The 16,320-nt window shown below is 41.9% G+C and overlaps 1 protein-coding gene across 1 annotated transcript in view; it reads left to right on the top strand.

Moving 5' to 3' along the window:
- The window catches only part of LAMA3 (laminin subunit alpha 3), a 262,122-nt gene that overhangs the window by 181,958 nt on the left and 63,844 nt on the right, over nt 1-16,320 (top strand). The window contains 2 exon segments of the mRNA XM_037508729.2: nt 8,109-8,339; nt 12,675-12,788. Coding sequence (XP_037364626.1) covers nt 8,109-8,339; nt 12,675-12,788 — 345 coding nt within the window.

The raw sequence follows: 16,320 nt of genomic DNA, 5'->3' as shown, positions 1-16,320 counted from the left end.
TGCCCTGCCTCAGGTTGATCCTTCCTGCCAAAATGGGTGCCGAGTCTAGTGTGGGGAGGAGACGCCATTTTAGTGTCCTCCCCAGAGGGCAGTGGAGGCTGTGCAGCCTCAGGGGTCTGCACGGGAGGGGCTTTGTCACGTGGAAGAGGATTTTGTCCTCGTGTATTTAAAGTATTTAAAATATGATGCTCCTCCTCTTCTAACTCTGCTCGCTGGCTGTCCTCATGGAAAGGGGAAGGTCTATCCTTTCTCTGCACCATTAGCCTAGCCTTCGCCTCCGCCATATCTAATTTATGGAGGGCGGCCTGCATCTGGTCCTGCATACCTTTAAAAGCTGACTCAAAAGTCCGATTTTGTTGTTGCACTTGATACAGCATGCTTTGATAAGCTGACTCAAAAACGTTACGATTTTCATCCCTTATACTCTTAATAGTTAAATCAAAAACCTGATTTAGTTGTTGTATGGCCACGTTAAAAGCCTGAATTTGTTGTTGCACATTCTCAGTATGTGAAGTAGAACTTCTACCTCTCACAGAAACAAGAATGTAGCAAACTGCGCTTACACATATTACCAAAAAACCACCCAGAAGCACAGTCTGTAAAGGGATGGCTTGTAAACCACCCATGTATGTATACAATAGTAAAATCACATGCCATACACCAGGCTTCATCAAATTATTTATATTAATGAAACTGGTGGTGATATTTAATGGAAGAAGGCTGCTCAAATTCAAGGCCGGAAGGAAACTGAAAGAACTCAGGCTAGGGATGAAACTGTATAGGCTCATGGTTGAGGCCATATTTGAGTCAAAACACACCCACAAGGGCTGTACGCACAGGGAAAAAAAACAGACTTTTCAGGACTAGAGACAAATATTATACTGCTAGTCCTGCAGAACTAGTGCGCTTATGGTGACCAACGCAAGGAATGTTACTTTGGGCTGGTCAACCGCGGGTGTAACTTGGAAACCACGCTGGGCGCCAAACTGTTGTAGAGCAACCCCGATACAAAACGGGGTGCCTGACTGTGGGTCCTCACCCGCGCGCTTAAAAGGACTTATCAATGCTCTACTGCAGGCACACGTGAAAGGTTAATAAAAGGTTTATTTACAAGGGAAAGGGAAATGAGGAAATGTACAGCTCTGGGAGAAAAGTGGGAGACAAAGTTTTAAATGAGTCCTACCCGATCCGCCGATCAGGAATCCCAAAATGGCGCTCTGAGAGCTGGCCGCCAGCCAGGAGCGGTGAAGCCAGGAGGCGAGCGATCGCGAGCCAGAGAGAGAGCAAGGCCCACGTGTTTGGTTTTTATATCCAACCTGGCTGCCCAACTCCACCCTCAGGTCCCAGCCACCCTCCCCTTGGTGGTGATGGGATTTGTCTTTCCCAATGTCCTGATGGCTTTAGTCTGGAGTGGGGGTGGAGTCCACAAAGCCTGTATGAGATTATCTCAGGACATCCTTTCCCCCTAACAAAACCATCAGAAATAACTAAGACAGGGAGATTGGGGCAGGAGGGGAAATTTAGTTAAGGAAAGTATATTAGATAAAGATATGTAGATTTAGGTTCCGCCTTCTCCTCTGAAAAGAGATAGGAGAGTTGGGAGAGGACTTTAAGGGCTTCTTCTTTTTAAATATCTTTCACAAAAGTTTGGCCTCCACCTAGCCTTCCGATTCCCTCTATGAAATAAATCTTTTGTTAGCCTGAGACTTAGGGATACCCAGTTACCCCAAACTGTTAAGGGATGTGCACTTTAGATGGGTCTCTGGCCTCTGCATGCACAAAAGCAAAGGAAGCAGACTCGGTGTGAAAACTTCTTAATAGAATTGGTGTGCATAGAGAGAGAGGAAAGAATTTCAAATAATTGTCTCCAAATAAAACTCCCAAAATGACCCATCCCCTTTAGGGCAAATGCAGAAATAGACTCAGCTCAAAGTGGGCTGCTGAGGCCCAAAAACTTGCCACAAGTCTAAGGTACCTTTTGGCAAGTAACTACAAGAAAGGGCTTTGGCAGTTTCCACAGAATTGGGACAGAAGGAGAGAGTCAAAATTCAAAATAAAACACATAATCCACAATGAAGTCAAGATACCAGCTGCCATTGTCTGTGCCAAGGACCAGGAGCAGCCTCCCCGAAATGTCTCACATCCATGTGTCATGTCTCTTCTAAGTATCACTGCATGTCTCTCCTCCATCTCTTTCTATGTCTCCTTTAAGCAGTAACTGAATGCAAGTCAGAGCTGAAAAAAGCAAGAGAGTGCCCAATGCCCTCTGTGTTGTATGGGTCCACCTGGCCACTCAGCTCTGCCCCTAGTTTCCTGTAACTTCCTCTCACAGGAGGTAATGTTTGTGGAATACTGGGATTTGTAATGCAAGATGGCTTCATGTAAGTGGGGACAAGGAAAATGGCACCTCCCCTTGACACGGATCTGTCTGCTACACTTTTGCCAAAAAGACATATTTTGCAGTGGGAGGTTTTTGCTTTCCTACAAAAGACACAAAAGACCACATGTCATAAGATTCAACTTATATGATACAAACTTGACCTGCAAAAATGGTGGAGTAAGAACCTCTGAAAATTCTTTCTTCCATAAAAATAATGAGAAAACAAGCAAAAAATGGCCAGAATCAATTATTTCAGAACTCTGGAAATTAACCAAAGATTTTCAGCAATCTTGAAAGCATTTATGCAATAAAAATGTCTTGAACCTTGGTAAGAACAGCAAGCTTCGTGTGGCATTTAACTTGCTCTGTTCCCACCCACTTCCCTAAAATGTCACAGTAGCCCTGACAGTCAAGGTGAAAGCCAGCCACCAGAGGAGGCAAAGTGGGATTGGAGTGTCTTTAAAGGTCTGTTCCCTAAGAACTGTCATGTTTTGACCTATCTGGATTTTTTCCTGAAGACCCTACTTTCAAGACTATCTTTTTTTGGACGTGAGTGGAGCTATCCACAAAGACAGCATTTTCCCTGGGAGTACTGAAAACAGTTAGAGGCAATTGTTTAACTTCATGGTTGCCTGGGGTAATGGATAATAATTGGGGCAAATAATAAGCTAATCATAAGATTTAAAATATAAAGCTGGGGACACATGTCAAAAAAACTGGCAACAACAAATGTTGGCGAGGATATGGAGAAAAAGGAACTCTCCTGCACTGCTGGTGGGAATATAAACTGGTCCAACAACTATGGAAAGTTGTCTGGAGGTTCCTCAAGCTACTAAAAATGGAGCTTTCATATGATCCAGCAATTCCACTCCCAGGTATCTACCCAAAGGACACAAAAACATTAATTCAAAAGGACACCTGTACCCCTATGCAGCACTATTTACAATAAGTAAGCTTTGGAAACAACCCAAATGCCCAAAAATAGATGACTGGATCAAGAAGATGTGGTACATATACACCATGGAATATTACTCAGCAATCCAAAAAGATAAACTCATGCCATTTGCAGCAACATGGATGAAGTTGGAAGGAAAGGGATCATGCTCAGTTGGAAGGAAAGGATAAGCCAGAAAGAAAAAGAAAAATACCAGATGGTTTCACCTATAGGAGGAATGTAGAGGATCCAAATAAGGGATTGGTGAAAAAAAGTTATTATAATGAAGTGAAAATCAAAATCAACAAGCAACTATAAACCAGAGACATTCTGCAGTGGGGAAGAAGGGAGTAGGATCAAACAGGGTGAGAAGAGCACAAGGTGATGGTGTATGGGTGAATTGGTGGTGGGAATTTCACAGGGACTATAACCAAGAAGAGAATACATATATTGTTAAAAAATGAAGAAGATGCAAAAAATATATAAAAGAAAAATATATATAAAGCTGGGAGAGGGGAAGGTATCCACAAGGACTTGGAAAGACTCCAAAATAATCCTGGGATGTAGAAAGGTGCATGTGCTCAGGAAAGACTGGAGAAAACCTAAGCTGGCACCTCTGGCTGGCCTGAGTCTCTGTGCAAGCAGGAAAGGAAGGGTAGAGCAGAGTTGTCAGCTGTCTGACTGAGTGCTGAAGGGGTTTCCTTCCCTCAAAGGTACACAAAGCCCTTTTGGTTACAGGCATTTAAAGAAATCTCTATGTAATAATTAACTGACCATTAAGTACTAAGCAGACTCAGTGTCAACACATGGCAAACAACATAGACTTCAGAATTAGTTCCTAAAAATCACAGAAAAAACAATCACTAACAGTAACAACAACCAACAGCCTCTCCTGGGAATGGGAGAATAAAATTTCTAGAGTTACCACACTATATTACTTTAAATATCTAGTTTTCAACCAAAAAAAAAAAAAAAAAAGTTGAGATATGCAAAAAAAACCCCCGAGAAAGTATAGACCTTGCAGAGGGAGGGAGGGGTGATGCAGTAAATATAAACTCTCTCTGAGGATCCCAGGCACTGAATTTACTAGACAAAGCCTTTAAATCAATATTTTTAAATATTTCAAAGAACTGAAGGATACCATGTCTAAAGTACTAAAGAAAATATGAAAACAATGTCACCAAGTAGAAAATGTAAAGAAATAGAAATTATTAAAAAAGAACCAATTAGAGTGTTAAAAATTACAATAACTGAAACGAAGAATTCACTAGAAGGACTACTATGGACTGACTTGTGTCACCCCCAAACTCATATGGTGAAACTCTGACCCCCAGTGTGGTTATAGTTGGACACAGAGAGAAGATGACTATCTATAAGCCAGGAAGAGAGTTCAGCTCCAGCCAGGATGTGAATTGGCTGGCACCTTGATCTGGGATTTCTAGCCTCTACAACTGTGAGAAAATAAATGTCTATTGTTTAATTTGCCCATTTTAGTATTTTGTCATGGCAGCTAAAGATGAGTAGGCTAAGGGCTCATCAATAGCTTTGAACAGGCAAAAGAATTAGCAAACTTGAAAATGGTCAATTGAGATTTTCCAGTCTGAGGAAAAACAGACTCTGTTGGTGCCATCAAATGTACCAATATGTGTGTAATGGGAGTGCCAGCAGGAAAGCAGAGAAAGAAGAAAATTTGAAGATCTAATGGCTGAAAACTTCCCAAAGTTGATAAAAATCATGCATCTAAATATCTTAAAGTCGGATATATACAAGAGATCCACACAGATTCCACATATCATAATAAAGATGCTGACAGACAAAGAGAGCATGCTGAAAGTCACAAGAGAGAAGCACTTCATCACATTCAGGGGTGCCCAGTAAGATTGATGGCTGGCTTTTCTTCAGAAACCACAGAAGTCAAAGACAGTGGGATATCATATTCAATGTGCTAAAGAAATACACTGTCAACAAAGAATACCAGCAAAATCTCCTTCTAAAATGAAGGAGAAATAAAAGCATCCATTCTAAACAAATCTGAGAATTCATTGCTAGCCAGGCTTCCTTTTTTAGAAATACAGCTGCTCTTTGTCTAGTGTCCTTTCACCAAGGACTCTTCAGTCAATATCAGAGATGAAAGCACTGATAAAGTTAACTACACAGGCAAATAGGAAGAAAGTTTAAGTAAAACTTTTGTTTGTAACTCTTTTTTCCCCCTATCTGATTTAAAAAACAGCGGTATAAAGGAATGACTCTGGATCTATTTGGATGAGCATGCAGTGTCTAAATGTGTAATTTATTTGGCAATAATAGCACAGAGGAGTGGGGGAGGAAATGAATGGAAGCCAAGTTTTATATGCTATTGAAATTAAGTCATCTGGCATGAACAAATCCATAGAGAAAGAATGTAGATTGGTGGTTGCTCAGGAGCGGGGCTAGTAACACAAATGGGCACAAGAGTTTCTTTGGGGGGAATGACAATGTTCTAAAATGATATTGTGGTAATCATTGCACACTTCTGTAAATTTACTAAAATGGTACTCAAAATGGGGAATATTATTTTATGTAAATTATGCCTTGAGCTATTAAAATATAAATTAAAGTTATGTGTTTTATTTATGCATTAATAATAATCATTACCATTTATTGACTATTAACTGCATTCTAGGCACTGTGTTGGAAATTTTATATAAATTATATAAATTAATTTACTTCAGTCCTAATATCTTAATGCTGGGATATTTGATATTACCATGCCAATTTTAAAGATTTAGAAACTGAGCTCAAAAGAGTCAACAAAATAAAAAAGATTAAAGTGCAGACTTTTACATAAAAAGTTGATCAACATCATTAATTATTAGAGAAATGCAAGCCAAAAGCTGAAACCACAATGAGATACCACCTCACACTTATTAGGATGACTGCTATTTAAAAAAATAGTAATTACAAGTGTTGGCGAGGTGTGGAGACATTTTTAGAAAGGCATGTGGTTGGTAGGGCTATAAAATGATGCAACCACTGTGGAAAGCAGTATTGAGGTTCTTCAAAATATTGAACATAGAATCACCATATGATCCAGCAATCCCACTTCTGGGAATATATCCAAAGAAAATGAAAACAGAATCTTGAAGAAAACACCCATGTTGGTTGTGGCATTGTTCACAGTGGTCAAGAGGTGGAAGCAACTGCAATGTCTATTGACAGATTAATGAATAAAGAAAATATGAACCATATATAAGAATATTATTCAGCCTAAAAAGGGAAGGAAATCCTGTCATGTTAGCACATGAATGAAACTTGAAGACATTATGCCAAGTGAGGTAAGCCTGTCACAAAAAGACAATACTTCATGATTCCACTTACATGAGATATTTAAAATAGTCAAAACCATAGAAACAGAAAGTAGAGTGGTGGTTGGCAGGTATGTGTGTGGGGGGAAGTAACTGGGAGTTATGTGCATTGAGACATAGTTTCTGTTTTCACAAGATGATAGAAATTATAGATGTCATACAGCAAGGGGCATATAGTTAACCCCATTGTACTGTGTTAATGGTTAAGATGGTAACTTTTGTTACATGCTTTTTTTGCCATACCAAAAATAAACAACATAATGTGATTGTGTTTGTGCAAGAAAAGATTGTGCTTTCTGCCACTACCATATGCATTTAATGAGTGATCTAAGCAGTGTGACTCAGTTTCCATTTGCCTCTTTACTACGTGGTTCTCATTCCATTTGCACAAACAAAAGTGCATTTTAGGGCTTCCCTGATGACACAAGGGGTTAAGACGCAACCTATGAAACTATCCGCAGCCTCCACAGCACGAGTTCGATCCCCCGCCAAAGAGCTAACCACATGGCGCAGCAGACCTCTCCTGACTCGCCCGCTGCTCCTCTCAGCAGTGTATTTCAATCTGCCTGCTGTTCCCCACTCTGTCTCTGGTGAATCCCCTCACCCCCCCACAACTCTGGTCTGTAGCCCAGTTTTTGTATGCATGAATATTTTTTTTAAAAGTGCATTTTACAGTAGATCTTTTTCTTTAAGATTTATTTATTTATGCATACATGAACTGGGGTACAGACCAGAGATGCCAGGGGGTGAGAGAATTCACCAGAGACAGAGTAGGGAGCAGAACAGTCAGGACTACTGAAATATACTGCTGAGGGGAGCAATGGGAGAGACAGGAGAAGTCTGCTGTGCCATATGTGGGTAGCTCCCTGGCTGGAGATCAAACTCGTGCTGCAGTAGATATGGATAGCTTCATAGTGCTGAGACTTAACCCCTTGCGCCACCACAGAGGCCCCAAAAGTGCATTTTAAAATAAGTATTAACATTATTATAATTAGTATTTTTCCTGGTCTCTTAATTTAGGTTTTCTAAATTCCTGCTATGAGTGAGACCATCCAGTATTTTTCTTTTTCTTTCTGGCTTATTTCGCTGAGCATGATCCCTTCCAGCTCCATATAAGATAAAATTTAAAAATAAATGAATAAATAAAAATTAAAAAAAAAACAAATACTGAGAACTGAAAAAAAAAGTATTAACATTGGGAGATATTATTTCATTTCATTGTTCTTTTTTTCCTGCCTTTATTTTCCCCTTAGCTCTCTTATTTCTTGGGAATGACATGGGCCATCTGATATTGGAAAGTAAAGACACTGTCTTACATTCACCTGTCTTTATTCAATGTTTCCTTATGCATTTTGAATGTTTTTTCTGTGACTTGGGGGTGTTTGTTTTTTTGCAAACCCTGGAATTGAGCTTGGCAAAGGCAGACCTTGCCTCTCTGTTTCTTGTGTAGGGAAACTTCAGACACGCCAGCAGCAGTGCCCCAGTGTCAAGGGAAGAGTTGATGACAGTGCTGTCTAGACTGGAAGGCGTGCGCCTGCGAGGCCTCTACTTCACAGAGACGCAGCGGCTCACCCTGGGCGAGGTGGGGCTGGAGGAAGCATCGGCCACAGGAAGTGGGCGGCAAGCACATATGGTGGAGATGTGTGCCTGCCCCCCTCACCACATGGGTGATTCATGTCAGGTAGGAAATCCTCCTGTAGCATAAAATTCCCACCGGGGAAGTCCTGGCCACTGTCTGGCACTGTGGAAGGTCTGGGGAACTCCGTGCTTCCTGCAGCCTTCTGCTGGGCCTCCTAGGCTAGAATTTCTCTGCCCCCTGGACCACCCTTAGGTATTAAATAAGAAAAAGGAACCCCAGGTGCTCCAAAACCCACACAAAAGCTACTGAAGCTCAAAAGATCCCGGTTGTAGAAATCAGTACTTTCGGACAAGTCTGAAAAGGCTGGCCGGTCAGCATGCTGAGTCCCTGCTTCCTGGCAGCTGGTGCAGGCTTCTTATGCCCTTCATTCCTCTGGGCTTCTCTGCAGTACCAACTCCGCAGCGGAGTGTGTTCCAGAGAACATCCTGATCACAGCCCCACTGTCTAGCTTGAAGCAGGCTCATGATTCGAGGCCCAGTCAACCTGACCTGTTCTCAGGTGATTGGAAAATACCATATACTGAAACTATTTGACAAGTCAATAGCAAAGCAGGGAAGAAGCACAATGGTTAGTGCAATTACTAGGCAATAGCAGACATTGTCTTTCTATGTCTTCCTTACACCCAAATAGGTAGACTGAGCAACACCCTTCTTTTTCTCTCCTGATTCCTTGATAGCAGGGGTCTTGACATGGTTTGCATATAAGAGTTTCTTTTTTTAACCTGCATAAGCAGTTGATCCTTGAACAACTGAATTACACAAGTCTACTTGTAAGTGGATTTCCCTCCCAATTAATATTATCAATGCGTGAGTCATTATACCTACAAATAAAAATGAATTTCTCACATTATCTTTTCATTTTTGAAGTCTAGTATTAGGAATACATAAAGCATGACAGTGTTTTGTAGAGAATATTGATGTGGGTACTGACAGACAGACAATTCATCTTGTAAGTAGATGATATACATTTATGGTATTGATGTACAATATAGTAATGCAAATGTTTCTTCTCTTCCTTTTGATTTTCCCAATAACATTTTATTTTCTCTGGTTTACTTTATTGTAAAAATACAGTACCTAATGCACATAACATAAAATATGCATTGAATGTTTATGATATAGTTGAGTTTTGGGGGAGTCAAAATTTATGCTTGGATTTCCACTACATGTTGCCCCTAACGCCATGTGGTTCAAGGATCAACTACACATCAGCTGACATGGTTTTCTAAGGATTCCTGTAGGTAACATTTAGTCCACAGGTGCTTGCATTCTTTTCCCACCTTCCTTCTATCTCTTTCCTAGCCCTATTAAAATACGTAGCCCCAGGGAAGGAGATGAACCTTGGGATTACCACCCTCCTGCCCAGGGCGTGTTCACTGCACATGACTCAGCCTGTGATTTACAGCTGCTCTAATCGGCTAGTGCCGTCTGCAGGGTGAGGTGGGTAGAAGGTGATGCCTGCCCCACCTCACAGGAATTACAGAGCGGTGCGCTTCCCTGTGGGACTGTTATGTGTGCTCTCTCACAGGCTGACTCATGTGTGAAGTTTACAGGTGGGGCCTCCTGCCGCAGACAGCCTGCCTCACCTGAGTCAGGCGGGCCTGGGCACCGAGCAGGAAGGGCAGGTATAAGAGGCGGAGGCAGAGCCTTGTGTGCAGCCAGCAGGACGCTCAGGGACCAGGATGCCCCCGCCAGTGAGGTGGTCAACCCCAAGTTTGGGGTGGCTGTGGATCTTTGGGGCAGTCCTGGGGCAGTGTCTGGGATACAATTCACAGCGGCAAAGGGTAGCATTTCTTCAGCCTCCTGGTCAGAGTCTTCTGCAAGCAAGTCAAGTGGAGTTTAAACCCAGCCAGGTAATGTCCCTTTGAAATTTTGGTTTGGGATGGGGAAGGGTACCCAGCTTTGTGGCATGTGAATGTCACAGGTGGGCTGGGGGAGGGACTGATGACCTCCTGTCATGTAGACTGGCAGTGTTTATTAGGGTGCCTGTCAGATTGCTCTTCTGAGCTATTAACCACAAACCCCATAAACATCAGCCCACCTGGAAATGCCCAGACAGCTAGGAGTTTAAATGCCTGTGGGGTGTTACTAGGCTGGGCAATTTTGTGCCCTTTCATGTATAACTCAGACTTTGGGACGAAAGTATCCAGTGCCTGTAGGATTCAAATTCTGCTTGGAAAAAAATTACCTGCAAAGTAAGACACAAGAATCAGTGAAATGTATATTCAAGAAAAGTGAAGATCAGGGTTGTGTAATACCTAACAAACCAGCTTCAGTTTGCCAGGCATGAAACACTTTGCACTCTACTCACTCTCTTTATACTTCCTGGATATGCCTTGCACACTCACAGAGGAACAGAATGTTTAGCTGATGAAATAGTCCTGGAAACCTGATAGGGACATCATGTGTGCTGTGAACATTTATCAAAAAGTTATTCTAAAAGTTATTCCAAAAGTTAAAAATGATGAGTTGCAAAAGTCTTTTGCTAAGATATTTCAGTCTACATTTATTTTCAGTTAGAATAAGTCTCCCACACAATCTGAATACTTGAACTGAATTTTATGTTAAGTGTGGAGTTTATGTGCTGTATAGAGGTGAGAAAAATGATTGGATTCTCTTTCAATAACTGACAGATGTTGTGAGAGTCACATGATACATAATATATGAAATAGTACTTTTTAAAAATCAAAAGCAAATTAAAATTTAACTTTATTCAGGATGGGCTATCTTTTCTTCCAAAGCATGTTTAATTGAGACTTCCTTGGGTATGTTGTCATAAACAAGCCAGGTATATTTATCCATGTAGCTAATTTGTGCTTTAGCAAATGTAACTGTTTTATAAGCATATGTGATATATGGTGATAATTATTGGTAGATATTTATAGATACAATCAAACCATCATTGGCTGAAATTTGTTCAAATGCATCTCTTCATCGGGCTTTCAGCTACAGAGCATTCCTTTCATACTTTGGCACTCCCTTAGACAAGCCTATTCATATAACACATAAAGTCATCTAATTTTGTGTAATGCATTCTTTTGCCTAAACATGGTTCCTAATAACTGAAGGGAAAAAATGTATTGGAAATTATAGTCTTATTATTGTGTACAGTCTGTAGTCATTGGTAATTTTGGAAGAAGCTCCTAGCAGCTGTGGGATATTCCACTCTGGGCAAGGTGTGAGCTTTGTTCCTCAGTTCCATCCGGTTAGCTTGTTCCTCTCCTCCACTTGGCCCAGGAGACCTTTCTGGCCGTGGGTGAATGAGAAAGGACTGCTCATTTCAAGTCTTCCCATGACAGTAGTTTCAGCATCTGACAGATATATGTGCTATTTAAAGTACATTAGACAAAAGATTATTTATCTAGAAATATTTTTGCCTGGTGCTCTAATAATAGGGCATAGAGGAGGAGATTAGTAAAAGAAACAAGGGGCAGCTGATCTGATTTAAATCAGTGCACTGATTTGCTCTGCTAAAATAAAGAATATATCTATACTTCTCTTTAAAGAAAGAAATCTAAAATTTTAGTGTCTGGTATAATAATTGCTTTTTTTTTTCTCTTGAGGGCATTCTTAACTAAAATCCTTTAAAAGGTATCAGTTCATCAAAAAAAAAAAAAGCTAATCGTTTTCATCCATAAGAAAAATAACTTGTATTATACTAGAAAGAGACAACGTAGTGGTAGGAGTAATTAAAGTGATAGTGAACAAGAGAACAAGACACATCCAAGGCGACTCACTCGAACTGGGTCCTTGCGTGTTCATTCAGAACCAAGCTTCTGGAAAGTTTCTGAGGAGGGAGCAAGCACATTTTCCTCCCCTGGGCTCCCTCTTGCTTACAGTGGCAGTGAAGTGATTCCAATGAAGAACCCTTAGCGATAAGGGCTCCCCTCCCTGCACCCCCTGCCAATGGCCCAGCCCAACTTGGAGAGGAAATAACTGCCAAAGAGAACTTGAGGAGATTTGCCCAGAGGTCCCTCCCCTAAGAATTGACGTCCTGACTCTCAAACTTGAGATTTGCTCAGAGGTCCTTCCCCTAAGAATTAACATCCTGACTCTCTGCACGCTCATCACTCTGTCCCTCACTCAACCTCTAAACAAGTGAAACCCCACTTCCACACCCCACTCTCCCCACATCCCCTTCTCTGAATTCCCCACTACATGTCTCCTCAGGCACAGATTCACACTCTCATGCATGGACCCTAAACAGAACCTGACAAGGAAAGCAAGTGGCCCCGGCTACTATTTGAAATGAGAAAACCACCCACCAACTAAAGGAAAAAAGTTATTTTAAAAAATGAAATCTTGACAGTCAGAATTGCCACATGCTATGGATAACTTGTTTTTTCTACTGGCTAACCGTTTTTTGTTATAAAAATAGGGTTGTAGCCCTGGATACTACTGGGATAACAAAGGCTCATTTACTGGACGGTGTGTTCCCTGCAATTGCAACAGACATTCAAATCGATGCCAGGATGACTCAGGAATATGTATTGTAAGTAAATTGGTGCTGTGATGCTACCAGTAAGCAATATGTCTCTGTGCTTCTCCCCTATGAGGCTCTGAGACAGGAAATGTCACATGTCCTTACAATCTCTAAATAGAAGCTGCTGTGCAGATGTAGAAGGCTCCACAGTTATCAGGCCGCATGATTTTACACTTCATTTTTCTCCCGCATTTAACATGTGCCACCAGAGAAGAACACCTGTTTAAACAATTACATTACACCTTAGTTGCTACTTCATTAAGTGATATTAATGGGTGGAACCTGGGACTTAACTCTTGCCAAGACATAATAAATTGAAGGCATTACTTTAAACCTCAATTTTGTTGGGGTGCTGGGAGATTACAGATGGGGAGTTAAGTTGTTGTCAAGTGTACAATAGCTCCAAAAAGCAGGCTGGGGGGAGGGAATACTAAGAAAAACTTAAAGCATATGCTTGATCCGTCAAACCCAAACCCTCCACAGCTGCCATGACAAAGTGGTTTACGTGGGAAGGTAGGTCAGGGGGTCCTTGATGTCTATGGCTTATCCATCAGAAAATAATCATCTGGAATAGTTTAGAAAATTATTTCAAGGAAAATTATTCTCAGGAAAATTTTCTTTTGTATCCTGAATCAGAACATTTTTTTCTACTGCCCTCCTTTTCATTGGCGTTCTTTTCCCTGGTAGCCAGGGCTGCCCCGACTAGAAGGAGACTGACAGTTGGAAGGAAAGGAGAGAGTGGCAGTACCCTCAGAAATACTGAGGCCCCAGTTATGTTGTGCTCTTTGGAAATAAATTCTTCTGGCAGAGATTTCTTTTGCACTGTGCAACGTAACTAGATGTGTTTCAACTATTTGAGTTCCTAGATTGTATTAAGCCAATTCAGTATGTCCCAGGGAACTGTTTCCTCTGCAAGATGGGACAGGCTGGGACAGGAAACTGTTGTAAAGAGTCTTACAGAATATTCTGGAGGATGTTAACCTTCTAAGTTCAAAATGAAAAAAAGACACTGAGAAATGATGTCTTCTAGCTCATAAGTATTCCCTATATAATAGTTTATATTTCATTCTGTATGTTGTGTGTAACACAAAGTGGATGCTTTAATCAAAAATAAACATTATCTGTCACTGAATCATTGCTAATGTCAGGTCCACTTTATAAAAGCTGCCAAAGATCAAAGGGAGTTTTCTCTCCAGGTCATTCACCTAATGAATGGATCACTAGTGAGTCATAATTTGTAAGTTTTCATCAAACAAGAAGATTTTCTTTCTCATTTCCTTTCTTTATAGCTCTGTCTTCACTTGTCCCTAATGGCCATATGGCATATAGAAATGAGTCATTCAGGAAAACCCATACTGAGCATTTTCTGCTATGGTAGGGATTGCGCTGGCTGCTGGGATCTAATGCATCCAACACAGCCCCTACTCTCAATAAGCTGCTGTCCAGTGGGCATATGTGTGTGCACACAAGTGCATGTATACACACCATGCTTAGACACACGTACATGCACCACACATGTGTGCACACACAGAGGTATGGAGCTTGTGTCTGTGTCCACTTAACAGCTTGATGGGAGGCATTGAGTGCCGACCCTGCTCTCAAATGTGGCCACCGTGTGAGAGCCAAGGGCATAGCCCTCATTCTCAAAGACCAGTAACAAGGCTATCCCCTCACTATCAAATGGACGGATTCTTCTGCAAACTGATCTCTGTCCCTCAGAATCCAAAGCCAGTTTCCAAAATCTGGAATCTTCACACATGTGCAATCTTCATGTTGCTTCAAGTTTGAAAAGAAAGTAGCCCAGCACCTTGTCGGCACAGCAGTGTATGTACAGTGGGGCAGGGCAGGAGTATAGGGCCATGTGTTCTGCTGGCAACTGAAGGGGCCTGACATGGCTGGATCCTCTGTGTCCTCCCTGCCTCTCCTTGCCTGCTTTCTCCCCATATTTCCTCCTTTCTCCCCATCACCCATCTGCCTTGCCTTCTGCCATCTCAGTCCCCCCTCATCTTTCCCTCTGCTCCCATGTCCCTTCCCCTTCCTCTTATCTTCTTTCTCTGGTTTTCTTTCATTTTATTCCCTGTCACTTGAGCCTCTCTTCCCCTCCAGCCAAGAATAACTCATCTGAAACTCACAGTTGATGCAGGGGCCCCCCAGGAGTATACACTGCTCAGCTGGCTTCTGGGCCTCCTTGATCTGTACTGCTGCCTCTCCAGTTGCATCCACTACACTTTCACTTCACCCTCCAGAGCACCAGTGGCTTCCTGTTGCCCACACACTCCCAAGGTTCTCTGCACACAGCTCCTTGTGCCTGGAATGCACTTCCCTTGCCTCTCCACCCTGTTAATTCCACTCCTGTCCTTCATGCAGGCATTATTGCTTCCAGAAGGCCTTCCCTGAAGCTCTGGAAAGAAGCTGCCCCTCCTCTTGCTCTTATGGGGTGCCAGCACAGCTCTTATCATATTTTCCACAGATTGAATATGTCTGTTCACAGGGTTCTCTCTATATCCATGTCAGGGGACTACTCCATCTTTATTCCCTAGTGCCAGCATTCTTGGGCATACAGTAAGTGCCCAAGAGATGTTGGGTGTCAAAGGGGTCTTTGGGGGGTGGGGGGGTACATCCTGTGGGAGTGGATGTGAACTCATTCATTCACTCACTCATTCACTCACAGTAAAAAACCAGGAAACTTGATAGGCAGATGCCTTAAGTTTGCAGGACTGAAGAGAACAACTTCCAGGACAGAAACTCCCAACTGAAGAGGGATATTTCAGATGTATGGGACTTACTCCGACTACATCGTACTGACCCCTCTACAGCCCTCTCTACAGGCACTAGGATGACCAGCATTCAGAGTGCTTTTAGGAGGATACATATGGCCTCACCTGTTTCTCTACATGCTTACTTCTTCCATGTTTTCAACTCAGAACTAAGCAGACGTAGCACTAAAAAATGTCTATCCAACCATGTTTCAAATTTGCAGTTAAAAACCCAGTGTGAAGGTAAATAACTAGTTCAAAATAGCAGCTATTTTATGTTGAGTCATGGCAGTTGCACAAAGTAAAGGTAAAGGAAGCTGTCAACACCCTCTCCTGACAACCCTAAGATACCCTCTATGGATCCACAAACTCCAGTGGGGATTTGTTCCCAGGATCCAGACCAACAGGAAACGTCCGCTGTGACATTTTGGGAAGATGGGAAGGATATGGTGCGAGGGTCAGCTCTCCGGGATGATCAAATGTTCATGTGTGGGCTTCATAATCCTTTAAAGGCCTTCCTAGTTTTCCAAACTACTTACTAGGCCCTTGTGTTTATAGCACAATTTTGTATCTGGAAAAATATGAAAAGATAACATCTTAGTGGTGTAATTCAAAAGTTCAGAAGGGATAGATCTATCAAAGCCAGGCAAGTAGGTGACACTTAGGAAGGAAAGAGAGGCTTTGCTTCAGAACAGCGCCACACTCACTGATAACATGCAAACATACTGTCTTTCCCAAGCCTGGCTTCAGATGGTGTTTCAGAGCTCACATCCATTGGGGTTTCC

This window comes from Talpa occidentalis, unplaced genomic scaffold (assembly GCF_014898055.3).
Source record: "Talpa occidentalis isolate TD23 unplaced genomic scaffold, MPIMG_talOcc4v2.1 talOcc4.13, whole genome shotgun sequence".
NCBI lineage: Eukaryota > Metazoa > Chordata > Mammalia > Eulipotyphla > Talpidae > Talpa > Talpa occidentalis.
This window is presented reverse-complemented; position numbering and strand designations above follow the sequence as displayed.